This window comes from Colius striatus, chromosome 3 (genome assembly GCF_028858725.1).
Source record: "Colius striatus isolate bColStr4 chromosome 3, bColStr4.1.hap1, whole genome shotgun sequence".
Classification (NCBI taxonomy): Eukaryota; Metazoa; Chordata; class Aves; order Coliiformes; family Coliidae; genus Colius; species Colius striatus.
In genome coordinates, this window is record NC_084761.1 from 67,262,781 (window position 1) to 67,286,062 (window position 23,282).

Consider the following 23,282-nt stretch of genomic DNA (forward strand, 5'->3'; position numbering starts at 1 on the left):
CCTGGTACTTTTAACATGCAGTATAAAATGGCAACTGAGAGATAAGATTAATTATACCATATTATTCAGCCGGTCATCAAGGCTCTCGTTGCTCCAGCCAGGCAAGTCCTGATCATTCATGTCTTCCTCAAAGGAACCACCTCCTGTTGCCATGACAAGCAATCAATAAAAAAGAATCTAAAAGAAATAGTTTGAAAGAAATGTGCTGTATTAAAATCAGTTTATGTAGAATATTTTGAAGATTCACAATCAGAGATGACAATGACATATTTATCACAAGATGTAAACACAAGGTTGCTTTAGGAAACTAAACCTATTACTGAAAATCTAACAGTGATAAGAACATAGATACTGGCATAAAAAAATAAAATCAGAAGTAGTTGTGGGTTTGGGGTGGTTTTTTACCTCTTCTTTTTTTAAATCTCTTCTCTTTAAAAATAAACAATTTCTTTTTTCCTTAAGTACCAAATTTCTTTCACTTTAAAAAAACTCTATTCACAGCTTGGAAACACCACTTTGTGATTCATAAAGCCTGCACTTTCAAGTCCAGGGTGATGTCCACTTGACTAAATAAATTACTATGGAGACCTAGTATGTCAAGATATCATACTTATTTCAATATTAATATGCTGACAACAGAGTACTCAGGGGCATACTTGATACAGTACACAGAAAATAGACATTAATAACAGATTTTTTTCCTACCTTTAATATAGACTATTTAGCCAGTGAATGTCATGCCACTTCAGATTATAGTTTCTAGCAAAACCAAAACTTCCTACAGCTTTGCTACTCTCTAATATTGTCACTGTGTGCAGTACAAAGCTACCTATTGAAAGTTCTCGTTTTCATTTTAAAAACTTTATTACTAATGTCAAACTAAAAGCTGAAAGGTGAAAAACTAATATTCTCACATAGCAGTAAAATTAGCATGTTTAAAAAGGAAGAACACAGCTGCATACATGCTTAGCCTACAACAAAACCCAGGCTGCTGAAGTGTTGCTTGCACAGTTCCACTGCACAAAGCTAGAAACTTTCTTCACAACAGCTATGAAGTTCTGTTATAGATGTAGAAGAAAAACAGTCTCACAGAGAATTACTTTTTCCAAGCAGTTTTAACTGCTATTTTAGGACATGATCCTAGCTTTATTTTTAAATTGGGAAAATAAAAAAGGACCATTTATTCCTAAACATTTTATTGACACCTATCTAATATTAATTTTCACATCAAGATTTCAACACAGTGCAGGTGAAGCCAACTAAAACTCAAGATTAAAAACTATCCAAGACTGTGGATTTATGTATAATCAGTTTCAGAAAAAAATTAACCCTGAACTAAGTTTAAAAGCTGTACTAGTACACCTGTCTTGCTCAGAGACAGTATTCAATTAGAAAAAAAGCCCACACCATGCAGCCCTCTCAGTAAGTGCACTTGCACAAAACAGTATTTTAATGCAAACATAGCTTCTTACCGTACCATTAAGGAAATGGGATCTACCAGCACGCTCATCACAACCGCATCTCCACTTGAACACGGATCAACTCAACTCACACTAACACCAAGTAATTCAGCTTCTGCATCAGAATCATAACCCAGGTGTAATCAAGTGTCTGCTGCTTTGAGAACTGGTGGAGCTATGCCCTACTGTCCTTGCATATTCATTCGCATTCCCTTCTTTGTCCAAACAGAAATGTCCACTACACCATGCAATCAGATGGTACAATTGATAGACTAGCCAGCCAACAAACAAAACCTCTACTGAAATAAACAGATGAGTTCTCAGCTGGATAAGCTCCCTGATCTGACTAACCTAAGGACTATATAAGGACTATCTGTGGGCTGAAGGAAGGCAAATAAAAGCCTTGTCATCAGGTGGAGTGAAACCCCAACAGATCAAGTGTAAAACCACACCTTCTGAGCAACTTTCAGCCAGACAAACCATCAGATTTATTTAGACAAGACCACAACGCCCTTTCACATTTTCTTTGTTTTCATGTTGAAGCACAAGCATCCTATGCAAAGTTCACAGGAAAACTCTCCTGCCAACTCAAGATAAACTTGAAAAAGTATTCAAACAAAATGCATAGTTGCCAGTTCAACTTATTTTAGAAAGCAGCTATATTTTGTAAGAACTCTTTCTTCAGTTACAGGTAACCAGTTCAGCTTTGCTGATGTGCAAAACCAAACATTTCAACTGGAACTCTATATCGACCTAGGCCACTAAGCATAATAAGTTCATCTTGACAAGATTAGAGGCCATCTGGGTTTACAGCCCAATTCAGTAAGCTGTTTCCTCATCATCACGTTACATAATTCCACTAAAACCATAGCAAAAGTAGGTTTTCCTACCTTCCACTGTAAAGATAAGTAGAAGCACTCATCTTTACATAAATGGTAATAATTATTTGTATTTCATTTTAAACTTCCACAAAAACTCTCTTCAACTGTAGGTGTTTCTACCTCCGAAATAAATCCACTGCCATAGATGGAATATGTGACACAGTGTTGCATACACCAATGCACCCAAACAAATACAATTAAAAAAAACCCCAATATTCTGATTACTTCCAGCAAGCAGATTTTCAAGTGCTTTAACAGAACTGTGCCCTTCCCAGACAGCAAGTTTCTAAACATCCACATTACAGTATCTGATATTTCGAACTAACTTAAGTTTATTTGAATATAATTTAACAGAGCTGTGCTAATATTCAACTCAGTTAAAAACCACAAGGTTCAGCCAGGTCTGAAGAGTTGAAACTCTCCCATATATGAAGCTGTCTTGTTCACCTCCCCACACATATCTAATTAATTCATTCATTTTGCCATCTATTTCTAAAATAAATCCTCCTGTAAAGGCTTTGGTATCTCTCCATTACACTAGTTCTGCTTCCAGAAACCCATTACCAATCTCAGCCTCTTGCACATTATAGAATCTGTAAAATACCTCTATTTGAGCATTTACATATTGCTTTACATCATTTACTTGGTGAGAAAAAAACCTAAACTTTCAAGTATATTAGTATATTCCCTACAGAAAAAATAAACTGAGATTACATGTGAAGTTATAGTTGAAACACATAAGACTCTAGCCAAAATACACTTCCTACATGTAATAATAATACACAAATTCTCAGAAACATTACTCCAAAACAAACTAACAAGCCAAAGATACATATTTTAAGAAGCCTTTTTTTTCAGCAGTAGAGATGGTTTTCACATTTTCTCCTGTAGCATTCCCGCGAACTGCAAGAGCTCTGAAGGGCACATAAAAACATAATCCTGTACATAGAAACTTTTGAAAATTAAAAACGAAAATAAAAACAAAGTTGTAAAAAGCCCTCATAAAGCCACGAACGTTGAAAATAGGATCAAACATTTAAGTTTAGCTTTCTAAGGCACACGCCCCTCACTAGCATCCATTTCGCATTAACTCGTTAAATTCCTACGAAGCACTGCTAATCACACAGTATCATCAACCCGATGCGGACAACGGAGCAATTCCTCTCCTGGGGCACCGGATGGTCCTTACGCGAGCGATGAGCTAGTGGAACTGCGAATCCCTGTGCCCGGACCAAAGAAGCCAAGCTCACCACTGCCAGCTTGCCCTCAGCCTTTCCCGGTTCCCCTTAGGCTGCCGTCCCGACCCGGTCCACTTCCAGAACGGGGCGGGCGGCGGGAGGCCGGGCCCTGCGAGTCTGGCCGCCACCAAGGGGGCCGGCGGCTGGAGCGATCCTCTGGCGGCTCTACCGGGCAAGCTGCAGCGTGAGGCGGACGAAGCGCTTCGCGGGCCGGCGGCCGTCAGGAGGCGCGCGGAAAGGCCGCTCCCTCACGGCGCCAAAACCGGGGCAACTGGGAGGAGAGGGGAGTAAACAGGCTTCTCTCAAAGCGCCTCAGGCAAAAGCGCGGCCGTTGCCACGGCCCCGCCGGCGTCTCCTTGGAGAGCGAGTAACGCACCCTTTCCCGCGGTGGAAGGCAGCAACCCGCCCAACCTGCTGGCACCGCAACGGCTTCCCTGGGCTCGCCAACCCCAGCTCCGCCGCCGCCCTGGACCCCTTCTTCCCTAATTCCCCTCTCCCCGCCGTCTGGGTGCCCACCCACGCGGGCCCACGGGAGCGCAAAGGCCGGACAGGCGGACCTGTCTCACCAGCGGCGGCCCCCACCTCTCCTCGCGCCCGCTGCCAGCGAGAGAAGGGGGGCAGCCCGCCAAGAGAGGGGGAGGACAAGGCGGCTCACCCCGCGGCGAAGGGGAGGTCACCCAGGCCTGGTTTCTCCACTGCCGTTCACTACTCGCGGGGTATGGGCTGGCCGGCCGAGCGTTTCACCATCCGGCAGCGGAGACGAGCAGCGGCCTCCCTTCGCCCACCGTTGAGAAACAACGCCAGCGAGGGGACTCACAGCCTGGCCTCAACAGCCACCACCGCCGCCATCTTGGCCGCCACTCCGCGGGGGGTGCGGGAGGCGGACCCCAGCGGACGGATACATACCGTTACCTAGAAACCTCCGCCCAGCGATGCCCTTCCGCGCTGCGTAAGCGCTGCCCGCCGAGGGCCATGTGACGGCAGGACGGCGAGGACAGCCCTTCCCGCGTTTGCAGGCTCCCCCTGACCGAGAATCGAGCGCCGCGCCGCGGCGGCTGGCGGGGCGCGACCGAAACTCCAAATCCCAGTGTGCACCGCGCGAGAAGCGGATCCGCGCCTTTCCGGCCGCGGCAGCAGTGCCTCCTGGGAACGGTAGTTTTCCAGCCCAGACACCGCCCAGCCCTGACGGCCTTAGCGCGTGGCCGCCGCTGGCCTGCAGCGGGGTGCGAAGCTCCGCGCGCCTTTTCCTCGTGAAGCGAAATAGCAGAACGACGGTGAGCTCCATAAATGACTTCACCTCACTGGAAAACTGGTAAAATGGCTTCAAAACCCTGAGCGTGGGCGAGGGTATGATCCTGTTGTCATTTGGAGCAGTATCAACTCGCAGAGCCTGTTCCTGTCAGCGGTTGGTCTCCTGTAAGAAGCTACTACTGAGAGTGCAGCAGTCAAAAGTGGAAATCGTTGTAGCCTGTTTTACCTTATTTTTCTTTCTTTTTGTGCAGTGCCATTGTTTGTGCTTTGCTTTACGGCTTGATGTTCTGAGATCTGTGTTCTTTCTTTGGAAAAAAAAAAACGAGGGTGGGGGAGCCCTGGCACAGGCTACCCAGGGCGGCTGTGGAGGCTCCTCTGGAGGTTCTCAAAAGCCACCTGGATGCATTCCTGTGTGACTTGATCTGATTTCTTCTTTTTTTTCTCTCATTAGGTGTTTTAAAAAAAACCCTCACAGTTGTAGAGCACAGTCGTGCTGTGCTTTACTGTTATGCTTCAAGTCACCCAGTTGTTCCAGGTGAATACACTTGATATCTAGCAGAAGTTCTTGTTAGTCCACAGGGGGTTGGACTTGCACAATATTCCAGGGATTTTCATTTTCTCTTTCAGTAAAGCTGATATAATTTATATTTTTTTAATTGAAGAAATTGTCCTTTGTTGTCAGAATAGGAAAATGAGTTAACATTTTCAGCACTTTGATTGCACTTGAGTTTCTACAGCAGAAACATTAAATATTGACATAGGCCTCACAATTTCTCCTGGGTGACAAACATTGTTCTGGTGCTACATGGAAATGTAGATTGCCTCACATCTCTCTCATATCAGTACTTGTACCAATATGTTTTGCTCCACCAAAAAATAAATTACACATGAATCTTGTTCAATGACACAATAATCTATCTGTAATTTAGAGAATTAACTAAATTATTGGAAAACCTGTGAACTAAAAATATTTCAATTAAAATGTCATAATTTTCTTTAGCAGATGCCCCTGTATCAGAGGAATAGTGCTGAACACTACGTAGTGCATGAACGAGATGAGCATAAGACTACCTGTTGTCAGCATTCTATGCTCAGTTCTCCCATGGGCTACATGACTGTATATCCATAATTGAAATAGCTTTAAAAGAATCTGCAAATCTAAAGTAGAAATTCTCTTTGTAATCAATATATTTCAATTATTGCAATTTGGAAGCTGTTAAAGAATTTCTTTTATCAGCTTTTCTTTAATATACTTTTAACTATTGTCCTTTCATCCTGCCTTTTGGTACCATGTCTGGATATTCAGCACAGATTGGCAATGTTGCTGTTGGCAAGATGCTTTATATTGTTGCAGTGGCATACCTCCCACTGCCTGGCAGGTGGGAGCAGAATAGAAAATACTGCCTTAATGCAATGACTGTCATTGTTTTTGTGTCTGTGGTTTATTCTAAAATACAGCTTCTTCATTCCTATGATTTCCTGCAGGAAAAAGAAATCTTACATAAAAACATAACACACTGTTAAGAAAAAACAAATAAATCAATGTCAGTATGATTTAGTAACAATGCTTCTACTGCAGCCTCCTATATGTCATAAATACATATTTTTCTTACTACAGGATGATATATAGGTAGTATGCCTCTCATAGGAGCTTACAGCATCATTACTCTTAATTCCTGATTGACATTTGCAGGATGATTTTAATATTATTTTCTGTGCCGCTTCTGGAATTGGATGCAAACTTTCTCCTTTCCTTTCCCTTTCCCCTTCCCCTTTTTAGAGAAAAAAGTGCTCCAAAGCCATAACACAGTACCAGCTCCTCAGAGCCATTTGCCAGTGAAAAAAAAAGGTAGGCATTCAAGAATTCTGGATTGCACTGCAATAAGCATTGTTTCCAGTAGGTGGCTCTCCACTACTGTTATAAAATAACATCTCAGGATTTGGGAATGGCTGTGATCCAAAACTAATATGCCTTAAAGAATGTTTGTTAATTAAAAAAAAAAAAAAAGTAATCTTTTGGAGGAAGTCCTGTTTCAACACTAATGAGCCTCTAGATTGACAGTAACTAATTCCTCCTACAAAGATCTCTGTTATAAGTGCTCCATCAGCAGACATGCTAATGAGTGCCCCCTCACAGAAACTGAATGGATAATCTTTGAGATAGCCCAGTTTAATTAGGATTGAAAGCTATGTCATACACATGTAATAATTTTTTCCTTATGCATATGTTGTCTGTATCTCGTTAATTTTATTTTATTATTCCAGATAATAACAAAATATTGAAACGAAATGCAGGCATGTAAGGACTAGAGATGAGAAGTAGTGAGGGATTAAAGTCTTACTGAGACAGAGGAGATATGAGGAGTAGTTGGGGAGAGAAATTTTTAAAGGCCCTGAAACAAAGGCAGTAATTAATACGGCATTCGATTAAAAGAGTAATTGTCCACTTTTTTACTGATCTTGTGACAAAGAGATTTTTGCTGCAAAAATGAAACTGGCCAAAAATGATTAGTGAACCACAGTATGACTATACAGTGACTATCAGGCTACTACACTAACGGTAGTTTTTCTTTCTTTCTGTAACATGATATTGAAAAGATCTTTTAGGCATTTACAAAGAGTTTGGAGTTGATTTATACATGAAGATAAATTGTCCACTTATCCCTATGGGATATGAAAATGAATTAAGCAGGTGTAGGGCAAAGGCTTAGGCATTTAAAACCCCAAAGACAAGGATTAGGCTAGTCAAGGACTAGCCAATTCCCTACCGGTGAAGAAGAAAGCAATTTTTGGAGATCTACTCAAGCACAATAGCCATCAGAAGCAATAAAGGAAAGAAGAGTAATTAGGAGATAGGCATTAGCTAACCTGATCAGACCCCGGAAAAGTGCTTCAGTCTCAGCTGAAGAATTAACAGATTCCCAATTGTAAATCTCCCCATCCATAAAGATGGGGAAAGTAATCCTCTTGATACTGCTATTATCTCATCAGTTTCTAATATTTGCTACTATAGGCACTCAAGATATTACATTCTAGTAAAATATTGGTGACTGATATCAAACCTAATGCTAAAAAGGGGTGGGATGGAGCTATGAGGCATAACCAGGTTTGTTTTATTAGATATGCTTATTTTACACAACCTAAACACCATTCTATGCCCTGCATAGAAGCCTTAGGACCACATTTTTCTCATTGTACCCTCTGAAGCCTATTCTGAAAATAATTTTAAAAGAAGTCTATAGCATCGAAGTTAACAAGGTCAAAAGTACTGTTTGACTTAAATTAAGATTCAGTTTCACAACTAACCTACAAACATGATGCTTAATCTGCATATCCCTCTTTTGTTGTTCAGTTTATATTATATTTGATACACTGTACTGTTAGTTATCTAGTCTTATCTATTTCTTTTTTTTTTTCCTACTTGCAGTCCAGTGACGTCTTCAGTTTATTCCTTGGCTAACAAAAGCAATGCAAGAAGAAACAGAATGCTTTTTCCTGAAATTTGAGGGATTGAAATTGACAGATTTGACTTAAACAGGCATATCTGTTCCATTCCTCAGAAAAGTGAGTAGGAATGACCTTTAATTCATAATATCTTGGATGGTTGTTGTATAACATGACATTGGCTAGCCACTTCCACAATAGTAAATTTTTGGAGTCACAACCTAAATATATGCTACATTGAAACAAACGAAAAAAAAAATTAAAAAGTGAGCAGAGAAAGGTAAAATGGTTACATAGCTTAGAAATGCCAAATAAATTTCTCTCTCTGAATTAAATAACAATAATATGAAAGAAGTAAGCAACCTCGTCACACGGTATAAAGAAATATTTGCAGATGAGAGTTCTCATACCTCTCTGCCTAGCCCCAGGAGGTGGTTTGTTTTTTTTCTTTCCATTTTGCAATTAAATAAATAATTTTAAATTTTCCTTGGTTTTGAGAATACAAAATGAAAGATACTGTACAGTTATTTGAGAATTCATTCTAAGAGGAAAAGGTTGTAGATACTTTCTATTTTTTTCCTTAGTGATTGGAAACATGTATCTGGTAGCAGCCATTTCTGCATATTCATAACTAAGTCCTTTCTATACACTGTATGGCTTCAGTTATGTTGAAGACATATCAGCATTAAAATACCTTATGAAAGCTGCAGCGAATCCTCCAAAGGCACCTACTCTTGCTTTTCATATGTATGCATATTTCTTTAAATGGAAAAAAAACTCTGCCAAAGTCTAGGTCATTTTGTAGCCATGTGCAATTTGATAGTGAACTGAAAAATTAAAATTTCCTAATAGTTGCATTCATAATCTAGTATGTGTTGCCTTTTTGTTAAAATTTATTATAATGAGTTCCACTGTAGCTACAGAATTGATTAACTTTATTATATACTGCATTTCATCCTTTAGCAGTAATGTTTTTGAAACAGATATTTGCTTTTCTGATACAGGTTTTGCAAATATAGAGTACTGAGTAAAGTATGATGGCCTGTTCCTTTTTTTTTCTTATGATAGAAGAGTAGTAGAAATCTAATGATAAGTGGTTGCAGTTATACTATTGATTAGAGTTGTTACAGGTGGACAACAATACTAAATTGATAAATAACAAGAAAGAAAGATTAGTTGGTGCACCTTTTCAAAGACATTAAATACTTTTTGCAAAGGAGAATATAGGAGATGGACATCTTTGGAGAGAACAAAAGGAAAACTGGGGCCAACAGGAAACTTCATGGGTAAAGGAAGTAGTCAAGAGAAGCAGGATATGTAAACTGTTCTTGTGAGTAGGGTAGAAGAGTATGGACTGTGCTCTCTTCTCTCTCACACTAAGATGTTGAGCAAGTCAGTTGTCTGCCATATACGTTCCCTCACAACATAGTTTAATGCATATTTGTTATGATCTTGAGGTTGATGAATAGAAGACAAACAGCAGCAATGGAGCTTACAACTTTTTAAAAAATTGACTCTGTGGCTTCACCAAATCCATAATTTTTTCTATATTCTGCAAAGGAGATATGTACAGATGTAAATGTTTGTTAGATCTTTTGACTTCTGTGATGTGTTTCATCTATGCTAGCAATACTGTCTTTACTACTGTCTATTGAAAATAATGGGAGGGACTGCTGATTTTGTATTTCTAATAAGAAGTAGGAGGAAGGGGGTTGCCATATTTGGAGTGTGATCAAATAATGCTTAAATATGTAGAAATTTCTGATCTTATCATCCATGATAATAAAAGTGTGTGGCTGATTTCTATATTGTATATCTGAAATGACAGATTATTAAATGACTGAAATTACTAAATTACGCACCTCTTAGAATGCTACACAAAAGTTAGGTTAACTATGTAGAAACTGGATTTTTTTCTTGTTATTTTCTGCTTATCTCATGGCTTCATCAGGGAATTGCATTTATTGCCTCAACATTTCAAATTCATCATGGAATTATGTAAGATTTAGAGGTCAATTATTCATACACTTCAGGTTGCAGTCACATGCCCTGATTCCTCTGTGCAGTGTATTTATATATGAGATGAAGTCTTCATATGTTTATAGATGGACTTCTGTGCTTTTGCTGTTATTTATTTCTGACACTGCTTTTGGTAGGATTGTGACAGGCATTTTGAAGACAGCATGTTAAAAGAATCAAGAGCTTTAAAATCTTCTGAAGTGGCTTCTTTGTCTAAAAGTAAGCAAAGTATTGGCTTGTAGTACTCTAACTCATCCAACATTGAAAAAGTAAAATATTACTAATAAATTGAATGAGAGCTGTAGCTGTCACACATAAGCAAGTGCACAATATGGCTTAAAGGAATAGGCAAGTGAAGTGTTAATGGCCACTGTCTGCTTCAAAGACTGAAGCCTTTGGTAGATCGTGAACAGTAAGGCAGCTTGCCTGAAGACTACTGCAGTGACACTGGATATTACCTCATTAAACTATACATGTCAGTGAAATAAAAGAAGCAGAAAACTGAAATACAAGAGGAAGGCAACGATGGCATGGAGAGAGACAGAAAAATCAGTAATCCTTAGTAAAAGGTAGTACTGAGTAAGTGGAGAACTGGAATAGTGAACAATGATGCTGTTTCCTTTTATTAATTTCAGTTGTGTTTGGTACAACAGACTTCTTTATATTCTTCCCCATGAATAATAAGAATAGGATCAAGGTCCATCATCTCATGAACATTTGGGACTCATACGGCCAAGAGCCTCTCACTTCAATTTGATCTTGGTTTATAGCTGTTTTAATACTTCGGTGCAAAATTCTTGTATATCAAAGAGACAATCCACAAAAGAGAATTGTTGTCATTTGACTAAATAGGACTCCTATTAAACTGGTACAGCTTATTGCAAAGGAGTCTTGAAATGACAAATTGCTTTAGTAAGAAGGAACCTTGAGAATATAATAACGCAGAAATAAATATTCTAAGAGTTTACAGTAGAGCTTCTCCAACTGTGTCATGAGGTTCAAACCGAACTCCCTTGCTTTCTAAACTCCTTTTGAGAGGAGCTTGGGTGCTTCTGAATCCAGTCTTAGCCTTCAGCTATAAGTGTTTGGACTCTAGGTTCTAGCACAGAGTTGGTGTATTACAACTCAACCTGGACCTCCCCTCATGAGAGCAGTCCTGAACCAAGAAAACCCTGGGAAATTATACCCTTACAATCTATGTTCCCCCCCCCTCTTATGATGACTTGGTCCAATAGTCTGGAGTCATCTTGTTCCTTTGTCTGTCTCCAGCCTCTTTCTGTTCTTATCTTGGAAGTCACAGTTTTATGCAGATTTATAAACCTCTTACCTTATCTGCCTTTGAACACTGCCACCAGTCTTTTGTTAACTTTAGACACGATGACTTACTCCCTCTTCTTCTAGTTTATCTTGTCATTTAGCACCACTCTAAAGTTTGTGGCCTCAGCACTCTTGTAGTTGCTCAGTTTTAGCAAGTCTCAATCCATCCCGATTTCACAAAATTATTACTAATATTTTGTAATCAAGTTATTTTAATTTCCAACAGTAAGTATGACATACTCTGGCACTTTAAAAATATGTTTCTGAATAAACATAAAATATTAACAGATAATAACTATATTTATCTTTAGAAAACTTAGTGGTTATATGTTTTTACAGCAGTCCAAACGGTTGACTAAATCCAGTGCAGGTTTTTGGTCATTTTATTCTCTTGAATATGTGGGCCACCTCTTATGTAAGTATAGGTGAAGTGAACCGTTGAACAATCTGAATTAACTCCACTCAAGCAGATAAAGTTGTAGTCACTTTGTCTGTAGTCTGCCTTGGAACATTGGAAGCCATTTAACATGCCAGTCAGCTATGCAAACACCCACAGCATAATGTGTGTAAAAATTATTCAGTGCTTATATTTGTGGAATACACTTAGAACAGGAAGATATAATAGTAGTATTGTAACTGGTACATTGTCAGTTACAATAACTACTTAATTAGGTTTTCTTGTAAACATACCATGCAAATCTTAAATTTGTCTATAAAAAAAAAATGCTTACTTTTGGAAAGGAGGATACCTTAAAAACACAGACGTGTGGAGATTATCAGTCATAAAGCTGAGTATGGCTTATCATATCTTTGATTTCATCTCAGTTCTGTTTCAGTAACAAAATATTATGGAAGTAACACATTGCTACTACTTTATATGTTAAAAAATAAGCCACTCCAAAGTTAAATTTACTTAGACATCATAATTTTGATGGAGTTAGTCAGATTGAGGTTTGGAGGTCTTTTTTTGCTTGATGGGTTTTTTTTCCCCCCACAGAAAAAAGTCTAGTGTCTTAAGTTACAAAACCAAGCAGCATATTCCATTTAAAAGTATTTTCAATTTATTATTGTTACTGTTTAGCATATGTGAAAGACCATTTAATTATCATCTTGTTGGATAGACAACACTGAATGCACATTTGCAAATATATGATTTCAGCCAATCTTAGCATGGACTTCATTACATATTTTCTATTTTATCCTTAGCATTACACAAACTAAAACATTTCAGAGAAGAGCATAAACAAATTAATTTGTAACAGATGGAATGAAAGTACATTTTGATAGACACAGTATTACCATGTTGTGGTTGTACAATCTTTGACCTTTCTGTATTTCTGTGTGACAGCTGAAGGTGATTTAAAACTTCACTGGATAAAAATCATACATGTGAGAACAAATAAAGCTTTATGTTTTGTAAATGATGCTTAACACATGCATTGCAGCTTATCAGAAATGGTGGTTCCTTGTACTATGAAAGCTTCTTCTGTGCTTGCAACTTTTTTTTAGTCTGAATGATAAAAGGATGATATTATGGACACACTATGTTGTTTTTGCTGATTTTAGAATCATAGAATTGTGAAATAGTTTGGGTTGGAAGGGACCTTAAAGGTCATCTCATTCCAACCCCTCTGCCCTGGGCAGGGACATCTTCTGTTAGATCAGATTGCTCAAAGCCCCATCCAGCCTGGCCTTGAACCCTTCCAGGGATGGGCCACACACAACCTCTCTGGGCAAGCTGTTCCAATGCCTCACCAACCTCAACAGTAAATATTTTCTTCCTTGAATCTAAATCTACCTTCTTTCAGTTTGAAACTGTTACTTCATCCCACCACTGCCGAAAGGACCAATCTAGGAGAGATGTAGGCCCCTTCTAAGTACTGGAAGGCTGCTCTAAAATCTCTCTGGAAGCTTCTGTAGGCTAAACTCCAACTCTCTCAGCCTGTGCTCATAGAGGAGTCGCTTCAGCCTCCTCCTCATCTTCCTGGCCCTCCTCTGGACTCGCTCTGACAGGTCCATGTCCTCTTTATGTTGGAGGCCCCAGAGCTGGGCATACTCCAGGAGGAGTCCCAGTAGAGCAGAGTAGAGAGGGAGAATCACCTCCCTCAACCTGCTGGCCCCATTTCTTTTGCTGCAGCCCAGGATACAATTGGTTTTCTGGGCTGTGAGCACACATTGCTGGCTTGTATTTAGTTTTTCATCCATCAAGTTCTTCTCTGCAATCTGATCTCAAACCAGTCATCACCCGGCCCGTATCCGTGTCTAGGACTGCCCAAAGCCGTTAAACTTCTGTCAGGTAAATACCTGGGGAGTTACTCAGCTGAGAGTGCTAATATAATGGGAACAAGCACCACAGATTTCTTGTGCTAGCTATTTCTTTTAAACATTCACAAAAGACATAAAGTGGATATAATTCAACTGACTGTTTTTACCTTGCTTATAGGAAGTAATAAACATTGTGATTTAGTGCTGGAGTGAGGAACAGCATTTTATCTTTTATACTTTTGTAAAAAACAATAAAAGATAAAAGAGTAATTAATGATCTTTGCCATATTTTTCTTTACTCCTGTGCAAACTCTCCGAAGAACAGCAAATCTGAGTAAGATTTGTGTGAACAGCCAGGTCTTTACTGGCTGTGTTAAGGTCTATGACATTTGCTAGTTTTCAGTATTGTATATATCCAACAGGTCTAAGAATGACCTTTCTCTTTTCCTTTTGTGCTTACATGACTTCAATTTATATATTCCAAGAGTCTTCCATTCAGTAGGTTTATTCTTGCAGTATAATTCTGATGATGGGTAGCCTATAAACTTCTTGACTAACACAAATCTCTGACAACACTGTATATAATTATCATTTTAACTAAACAGCCATCTGTTTTATCCATCTACTCTTTGTTTAAAGTCATCAAGTGATGGAGAATCTACTTGTAACCCTTAATAAATTGTTTAAATGGCTAATAAATCTGAGTTTAAAATGCCATGCTTTTTTCTGCTTTCTAAATTCAGAGTCCACCAACCAAGTAACAATAATTTGAGTCAAGCTACAAAGAGGTATCTCCGTGCAAAAGTCATTACACATGGTAATTCCCAGTAAAAATGACCTGCTAAATGATTTTGAATTTTTGTGTGATTCTTAGCACAACTACTCATGAGAAGTTTATTGCAATTATTAAATACTTGAAACTCAGAAAACAAAGTTAATTAGTTGATTTAACATAATTGGTAAAGAGAAATACTGCCATGTAAACAGATTCTAAATAATACACCAGAACGCATGCAACAAGTATTAGTCTTCAAAAGGACATTGATTGTGTGAATATTGTAGCATGTAAATCTCACTTTACTGCTTTTGTTTGATCTTTCCTTCATAGTTCACCTTTTCCAGAAACATCCCTTTAAGCATACTTGTTTATTGAACTTTTTGGGAAAAGATGACATAGAAGGAGGGCAAACACTCAAATCGCGTTTTAAAACATTCTTTCATGTCTTCATCTGGTTCTAAAAAGCTTATATATATAAAGTGATTTTATCTAATCAAGTCACTGATATCATGTGCTTCTGACTGCTTTCCAATTTAGCTTAAAAATACTGTTTTAAATAAAGAAAGTTTCTTTGTCATTTTTTTTCCTTGTTCCCTTTGGCTTTGTCTATACTACCTTTGTTGGGGTTATTTAACAGATTTCTTTTTATCAAATCTAACATGTAACTCATAGTTTGAGTTATTATATTTTATTTCTAGGTCAGTTGAACCAGTTATGCACTTTATATACCTCTGAAACCTAAGAGTTTTAGGCTCTGATTCAGGAAAGCATTGGAGTATATACCTGAATATGATGCTGAGAACAATTTCCTGGATCAGAGCAGTGAAAGGGAATGGATGATCCTTTGTTATTTTTGGTCTATTTTTTTTTTCAGAAGTGTTGTATTAGGCACAGTATTCTCTCCTTCTCCTTTCTTATGTTGCAATTTAGTCTTGATAACTGCAGCTTCTTAGTAACATTCCTGCCCAGTGACTCATAGCAGATGTAAGCCTCAACTCTTCAGAATTTAATAGCAAAAACAATCACAGCCTGGGAAGGGCTCTGGAATTCTTTGCATCAGTTTAAGAAGATTTAACAACTCCAAGTTCTATCCAGAGGGTAAAGGTAAACATTTTACGTACCTATGAGGGAAGAAGGAAGAATTCAGGGTAATAGCTATAGTTATGGTTTAAAACTAATATGTTTCTGACGGCCATATAACTGATGCAATATTGTTATTGATGGTGAAAGTTTCAGCAGGATCTAGCTACTTTGCTACAATAACTAGTTAGTTAATAAAACTCATTCAAATCTGTACTTTCTACATTTTATAATAATGTATGACTGTATGAACAGGACTGCTTTGTAAAGCTAAAAATACATAAAATTATGAATTATTGTCCATTTTTCAGGTGAAGAAAATGGGAAAATTTTTGCAAGACTAGCTAATTGAAACAAAGCAAAATTTGTGCATGACTTTTAATCGTTAAAATCAGTTTTAATTTTAAAAAAGCAAACAAACAAAATCTTTCAAATCATTGTATGTCCTTTTGGCAAATTCTCTTTGTGTTATTATTACTAGCAATACAGTTCTTACTGACTCTGTAAAAACAGAAATAGACACCCGAATTTCATGTAGTTTGCTGTCTCCAGAATTTAAGAACAAGAAAACAGGCTAAGAGTTAAAAATTTTCATATCACAGAGTTTCTCTTGTGTCAAAAACGGTATTCAGTAACTTGTTATAGAAAGACTTGGAAAACCACCAAATTTAGGGGAAATGTTGCTTTACAGATTTTTTGTTTTTATTCTATTTAATCTATAGCTTTGGAGAAAATATTCTGCACAGCTCTGCAAGTGGGCCTTCTAGGTGTAATCTTTGAATAATGAGTGAGCAATCACATATGGATAAAATGTCAAGGTTTCAAAAAGAGTTGCCCTTAAATTTTATTAAAACAGAAAGTGATTTTTTTTTTCATCTGTTAATTGTTTGTGTTTTCAACTCGAAAATATTACACTACGGTTTTCTCATTCTATCACGATGTGTGATAATGTCCACTCTCTGAAATTAGGATTTTCTTGGAGAGATCTCTCCTGCACAAATTTGGACACAACACAGGTGTCATAACAAATATTTTGGAAGTCTCTATGTATGTATTAGTTCTTTGGATTCACTAGCATCAACAACACAAAAATATATTTCTAAGTAATGCAATTGTTTTAGTCTCTGACATGGATTAAGATTTGAGGAGTTTTGCAGTTTTTTGGTAGCGAATGGTTATCAGTGGTTGTATTCCCTCCCTACATTTTTAGTTATTTTATTGTCTATGTATGTTTCTGGATAATGCATGTTAAATAGCTATGTAACAACCAGTGTCAGTATTTACAAGAGTGGAGAAATCAACTTTCAAAGGAGTCTTCTCAGAGCAAGATTTTAAGCTTCCTTCAACAGAACTTTGGCTTTATACATTACCAAGGAACGTGGACGTACACTTTGATAGAACTGTTGCTAATATACCTTTTCTGAAACTTTTTTTAGCAATGTGGAAAGCTAAGTAAACTCTCACATTAATTCCAAGACTGAACCTGTTGATTCAGTGTATGCAAAGCGCTTTGAACATATATGTGGTTCAACCTTATTTACTACTTTTCTTATCTGTTTAGGGTTGACTACTCAGTGAAGCTTACATCACTGCAACTGTTTGAACAGATAAACTATTGGAGACTATACCTACTGAGATATTGGCTCAAAGGTGCAAAGTACTGCTTCTTCCAGAATCAGCACTGCTCACTGTCTTCTGCCTTGTCTGGGTCTCCCTTCTGGGCAGTGACCCAAGCAAACACTATTAGGTCAGACATTTCCTTTCAGACCTTGAGTTTCCATGGCTCTTCCTAGCCTTTTTGACCTTTCTTCTTTTTTGGGGGGGGACAATAGCACAAAGATTTTGGTTCCCCTGACCCTTGTTGCTACTTCAGGTCTACTCTGTGGGGTTTTTTTTTACTGTGTCTTCTCTGTTTCAATGTCTTCCCCATTTCTGACTGACAGGTCTGCCAAATAGGGCTCTTGGTTTCTCCCTCTTTATATGCCTCTTAATTCTTTTATGATCATAGTGCACTCATATTGTGAGTGGCTTCAGAATCAATAATCCATCTTTGGTTTAATGTCCACATTCCTTTCTTAAAATTGAACTGCAGGATTAAAATATCTCAATCAATGTAGCTAAATCATCACATTTAGAATTTCTTTTATGAGACTCTGCCTATGTTTCAGTATGTATTTTGGGCATATCTTAGTTCAGTGCTAAAGCTGATATACACAAAGTTGTCTTCAAGTGCAGCCCTTATGAAGCTCTCCACACAGGAACATGCTTCAGAAACGTGTCCTCTAAATAGAAAGGTGACTTTGTCTGAAGATGACGAACCAAACCAACTGCACACACTCTGCACTCCTCAACTCTTTATAACTTTTGTGCAGCTTGCTCGTAGTAGCTCACACATGCTGTAAGGGATGTGATCTGCCTTGATTCGGCCTGATAATTTTCTACTTTTTTACTTTTTTTTCCCCCTAGGTAAGTTTCGCTGATTAGCATGCAAGTTTTTTATAGTCGTTTTTTAAATGAATACTATAGCTGCAAAGCTGTGCAACCCCTTTAAGATTCAGGCATTGACAGTGAAATCATGACAGAACAGTTTGAATATTAAGACTAATGTGAGGGAGAGCAGCATGTGCTTTTATAATGAAAATAACAAAGAATCAAGCAGAACAGTTAAATATGAATCTTCCAGTGAAAAAAATACAGTCCTTTCTCTCTTAGAAAAGATATTTAAGATATGCATGAAGTTGGGACAGCAATCAGAGATCATTTTTGGCTTGTCCAGAAAACTAATGTAATCTTTGGATGTTCCTCACACAGACAGCAACAGATGGCAACAGCTGCTTTCAAAAACAGCAGTGGCTGCAACAGCCATAATTACTACTGTCATAAGGTGGAAGTACATGTTTTACCACGGCAGAAACCTTTGAAATCTAAATTAATAGCAGAATTCACTGCCAGGCAAATCTTGCAGATTTCCTCCGTCCTTTTTATGTCTGAAATTCATAAGTTTCATCACATCAAAAAGTAGCAGAATTTGTTGCATTGAATTACGGCAAAATTTATAAATCAAATTATATCATATTTATTTGGCTAGCATGAAGGACAACTTACAACTTCAAATTTGAAAATTTTATGGCATAGAAATAATATTTTACACTGTGTACTCAAGGAACATTTTCTAGGTAATTTTTAAAGGATTCCTTAGAGATAGACATTAGCTTAGTATGTGCTTTGTAGCTTAATGCTAGTTGTTGCACACATCCAAAATGATTTTAAAAACCCCCATCAGGGCTGTCTGTAACAAGAGTCAATGACTAAAGAGTATCCTCAATATGTTGTGTTTGCATCAGTCCAGTGCAATAAGCGATATAATAAGCTTTATAGAGATACTTGGGCCTCACAACTCTATGCTTTCAAAATAGTAAAACTCAGAACTAAACATTTGGAAAAAAATTTTGCTTACTTAACTATTGTAACCATAATTAAAAAAAACATCCTAAGCATTTTATAGGTAGATGTTGAAAACATGAAATTTGGCTGGGCTGTAATTTGTACTCTTGCATGAGGTCTCCAGAGATTGGTTAAAATAAAAATGGACTTTTCCAATTTTACAAGAACTTAAATACATACTTCAAATAAGCACCTTTCTTATCTTTGTACAGTAAAAAGCATAATCAGCCAAAGTTCCACTGGTATTTTGTATTAGTTCCTGTAGAAACATTTATGGAAACTTCCATAAAGTTGATGTTTCAGTGAGCACATGCTGACATTGAATCATTAATCTGTATTATAGGTCTCATGCTTTGTCTAACCACAAATGTTTTAGCATGTAGTTAGCTGATTTAATTTAATAAGTAGAAAAATCAGAGTGGACACACATTTTGATTTAAGCAGGCATTATCATATGCTAAATGAAAATATATTAAATTAAAAAAACCCAAACAAAACCATTCCTCCATTGATAGCGTTTAACCAATTTAAAATTAGTTCATGTATTATCTATGGAAGTATTTTAATAGTTGGAGGCCTTGGTTTCTCATCTGTGAGCTGAAAAGCAAACGTCTACCTTACAGAAAATTATGAAGTTACATCAGGTTATATTTGCGAGGCAGTAAGATACAAGGGGGATTGTTTTGGCATACCAAGTAATTCTTGTATTAAATAAAGAGATTTAAAATGCTATGGGTCATATAGAAAAAATATGCATAGCCATCTGTTGAAAAATGGCATCTGTGTCACCATTAGAATAAAAGTTGATAACTATTACATATTTTCGCCCCCAAATTAATCTGTATCAGTAAAATTATCTCCATCCTTTCCTGACATACAGAAGTTGCACAAATCTTCTTTGGTTCAAGGACACCGAGCCCAATTTGGATTTTAATTTCTTGAATATAACAGAGACCTTTCTCCCAACTTTCAAGGACCAACAAAGATAATAATCCTGCTTTTCAGAGCATTTCAAAATGCTATTTTGTTTTTGTCTTCTTTCACAATAAAATGTGTGGATGTGAATCCTGAATAGCTGTCTTAAAATACATGGAGGGCTCTGTTACAAAGTGGCCTAAAAATGTAAATCTTGGTTTCACTGGGTTTTGGAGCTATACTTGATCAGAAGTTTTTAGACATTTGTAATGAAACCTAAATATACATATTTGCAATATTAAGAAAATAATTATAGGTTAAATATATTAAATAACATTTAAGATAGTTTTAATGTTTAAGTTAACTAGTATTTCATTTGTGCCTCTACTTCACAGCTTCCAAAGAATGAAGATTTTGATAATGTTTGATTTTGTCCTTGCAGCTAGCTTGATGGATGCCATTGACTGCTCTGTAAGTTTTAGTAATTAAATTTGCCTATAGAGTTTCTTCTAAATATTTCATACCTTCTCTTCCATAGTGTTTACAATGTATTTCAGCTCCATGGGATGGCAGAACCTTTGAGGAAAAGATTAGCATTCAGAACAAAACTGGGGAAATAACTTCAAATGATGCTTAGTGAAGAGTAGTTTCTAATAAGGAAAGAGGGAACAAATGCATAAACACACAATGGAAAATAAATGACTGGCTATGAAGAAAGTAATAGTTTGGTTTTGGATCTAACATGAAATAGGAGGCAAGAGAACATCTTTGCCAATAAAAGCTGTCATATGATGCATTAACAGGCACATTGTACAGAAGGCACACAAGGTACTACCATTTAGAGGTAATGATAGTTCAGAATAATGTCTTTAGCTTTGAGCAGCATACTTACAGAAAGGCAAAACCCAGGAACTCTTAAAGCAATGGGTGCAGCAGCAGTATTTCTGATCATTGACACTCAGGAGGAAGAATGTTTCTGTCCTTTTCTACTTTGTCCACTTGCCATACAATTTTTTCTAAAATATGATCCACAGCTTCATATTCTCTACTTGTTCCCATGTTAGTATGCTACAATTCCTACTCAGAAACAATGATCAAAGCTCTTCCACTTCTAGTTCCAAAAGCCTTCTGCTTCTCATTCTGTCTCTACCAACAAAAAACCTAACACAGACACACACACACTTACTCTACTGCTTAAAATACTTCCAGCCTCAGCAGTCCTGCACTGTCTGTCTTGGCTGTCCTTCCTAGTTTCATATTCAGGTCCTAACTAGCAGGGACCTGGAAGATTGAACTGTCGATTCATAATTGCCTAGGTAGAAGTGGTTGCCGAATTTACAACTAGGGGAACATAGTTTTTTGTGGCTTACATTATCTTCTGTTCAGTTAAGCAGCTTTTTGTTCAGTTAAGTAGCTCTATAAGGAAGAATATTAAGCACCTGACTCTAATCACTTCTGGTAAAATATTACTAAATTTCACAGAAACCTGCTAAGAAAAAACACTACAATGAAACATGTTTGGTTTGTTGGTTTGGATTTTTAAAAAAAATTTGGAATATGGGCTTTGTCTGGCTCTGTGAATGAAAACTGGGAACATTCAGAAATTCATCTCTCAGATTTTCACCTTTTACTCTCATGAAAACACTAATCAGCAGAAATTTTTTGGAGCCCGTTTGAATTCTAAAAATACAGGAAATAAATATATTGTTATATAAAGATGTATTTAACTTTTTATATATTCTATATATAGATAATTATAGTTTTCATAAAGTATTCTGAGTCCACTTTATGGCATCAATTTTAATGGAAGGTCACTAGCTGCTAAATAATTCACACAATAATGAAATAAAGATTGTGGATGCACATTAATTGCAGCAGCTGGTTAAATACAGGACTGCATGTCCAGCACCAGGACTGCCAGCATTTGTTGCTTCTCAATGTGTAGAACAAACAGTTGCTTCAGTGAAACAGACAGAAAAGGTTCTGATCAGTCTGGTTTCAATCAGTGGACACTACTGTCCATTGAAGACAGGCAGAATCAAATCCATGTTTTTCAGTATTTCAACTTTAGAACAGTTGAACTTTAGTCCGTATCTAACAAAAGGAATTGCAATAGGTTATGGCTGCTGACTCTTAGAACTCTAGGCTACGTTTTGCTTCCATATTACTCTAGCTGCACACTGGTTTAACTTGAATAATTTTAAGAGTTATCCTGTAAAGAAGTGTAGCAGTACATGACAAGAACAGTCTGGTACCTGCAGTTCTAAAAGCCACATTGAAATTACACAGCTAACTTGTGGTTGTCCTATGGGAAAAATAGCTATCAATTCCAAATATGAGAATGGTATTTTTGCTGTGCAGCAACAAGTGTAATGGGATTTGTCTGGAGTTAACAGAAGGAGATGTCATTGACAATACTGGAGGCAGGGAGAGAAGGTATCAAGTACCAGTACTTTTCATATGTTTTGTTACTTCCAAAACTTATTTCTGCTCAGTTATTTCTTATGATGTAGTTATTCAGTATGGCTGGTGATTTCGTCATTGTTACTTGCTATTTACCAGCACTGTGAGCTTAAATCCTGTTTATCAGGAAATTGCTATGTGTATCATAGATATATTAAGTTAAAGAAAAAACAACCAAAAAACTTCAAATGCAAAGGTAAGATAATATTTAGAGATGTAGCCTATTGCAGACTTGTGTTTAATTTGATTCATAGGAAAAGATACTATATGGTCATGTATGTTGTGTCATACTGAATTTAGGTATCAAGTTTTTCTAAGGTATGATAAAAGTTCTGTATTTATGCTTTATAATTTAGTCATAGTAGGAGAGTGGTTTTTAGCAGTATGAATAGGTGAAATGACCATAGAATGGTAGAGTTGGAAGAGACCTTTAGAGATCATCTAGTCCAACCCCCCTGCAGAAGCAGGTTCACCTAGATCAGGTTGCATAGGAACACGTCAAGGTGGATCTTGAAGAACTCCAAGGAAGAAGACTCCACAACCCCTCTGGGCAGCCTGTTCCACTGCTCCATCACCTCCACAGTGAAATAGTTTTTTCTTATATTTAAGTGGAACTTTTAGTGTTTCAGCGTCATCCCATTAACCGTTGTCCGGTTGCTAGATACAATAAAAAAAAAGGATGTCCCAGCCTCCTGACATCCACCCTTTAGATATTTGTAAATGTTAA

The 23,282-nt window shown here is 37.4% G+C and overlaps 2 protein-coding genes across 13 annotated transcripts in view; one reads left to right on the forward strand and one right to left on the reverse strand.

The window, feature by feature from the left end:
* Positions 1 to 4,656, reverse strand: part of PCM1 (pericentriolar material 1) — a 45,406-nt gene extending 40,750 nt beyond the window's left edge. For 6 of the 12 annotated variants that reach the window (XM_061993886.1, XM_061993883.1, XM_061993880.1 and 3 more), the window contains exons 1-2: positions 4,235 to 4,448; positions 58 to 177 (exon numbers count right to left, since the gene is read on the reverse strand). In XM_061993886.1, the coding sequence (XP_061849870.1) occupies positions 58 to 153 (96 nt within the window). In that variant the 5' untranslated portion in view covers positions 154 to 177; positions 4,235 to 4,448. Of the gene's footprint in view, positions 1 to 57; positions 178 to 3,591; positions 3,775 to 4,234; positions 4,449 to 4,485 lie in introns of those variants that run through there. The other 6 variants (XM_061993888.1, XM_061993882.1, XM_061993884.1 and 3 more) reach the window with 4 other exon arrangements.
* Positions 4,306 to 23,282, forward strand: part of FGL1 (fibrinogen like 1) — a 38,629-nt gene continuing 19,652 nt past the window's right edge. Inside the window, exons 1-5 of the mRNA XM_061993889.1 lie at positions 4,306 to 4,995; positions 6,611 to 6,679; positions 8,258 to 8,394; positions 17,295 to 17,383; positions 20,488 to 20,563. Coding sequence (XP_061849873.1) covers positions 20,498 to 20,563 — 66 coding nt within the window. The 5' untranslated portion in view covers positions 4,306 to 4,995; positions 6,611 to 6,679; positions 8,258 to 8,394; positions 17,295 to 17,383; positions 20,488 to 20,497. The remainder of the gene's footprint in view (positions 4,996 to 6,610; positions 6,680 to 8,257; positions 8,395 to 17,294; positions 17,384 to 20,487; positions 20,564 to 23,282) is intronic.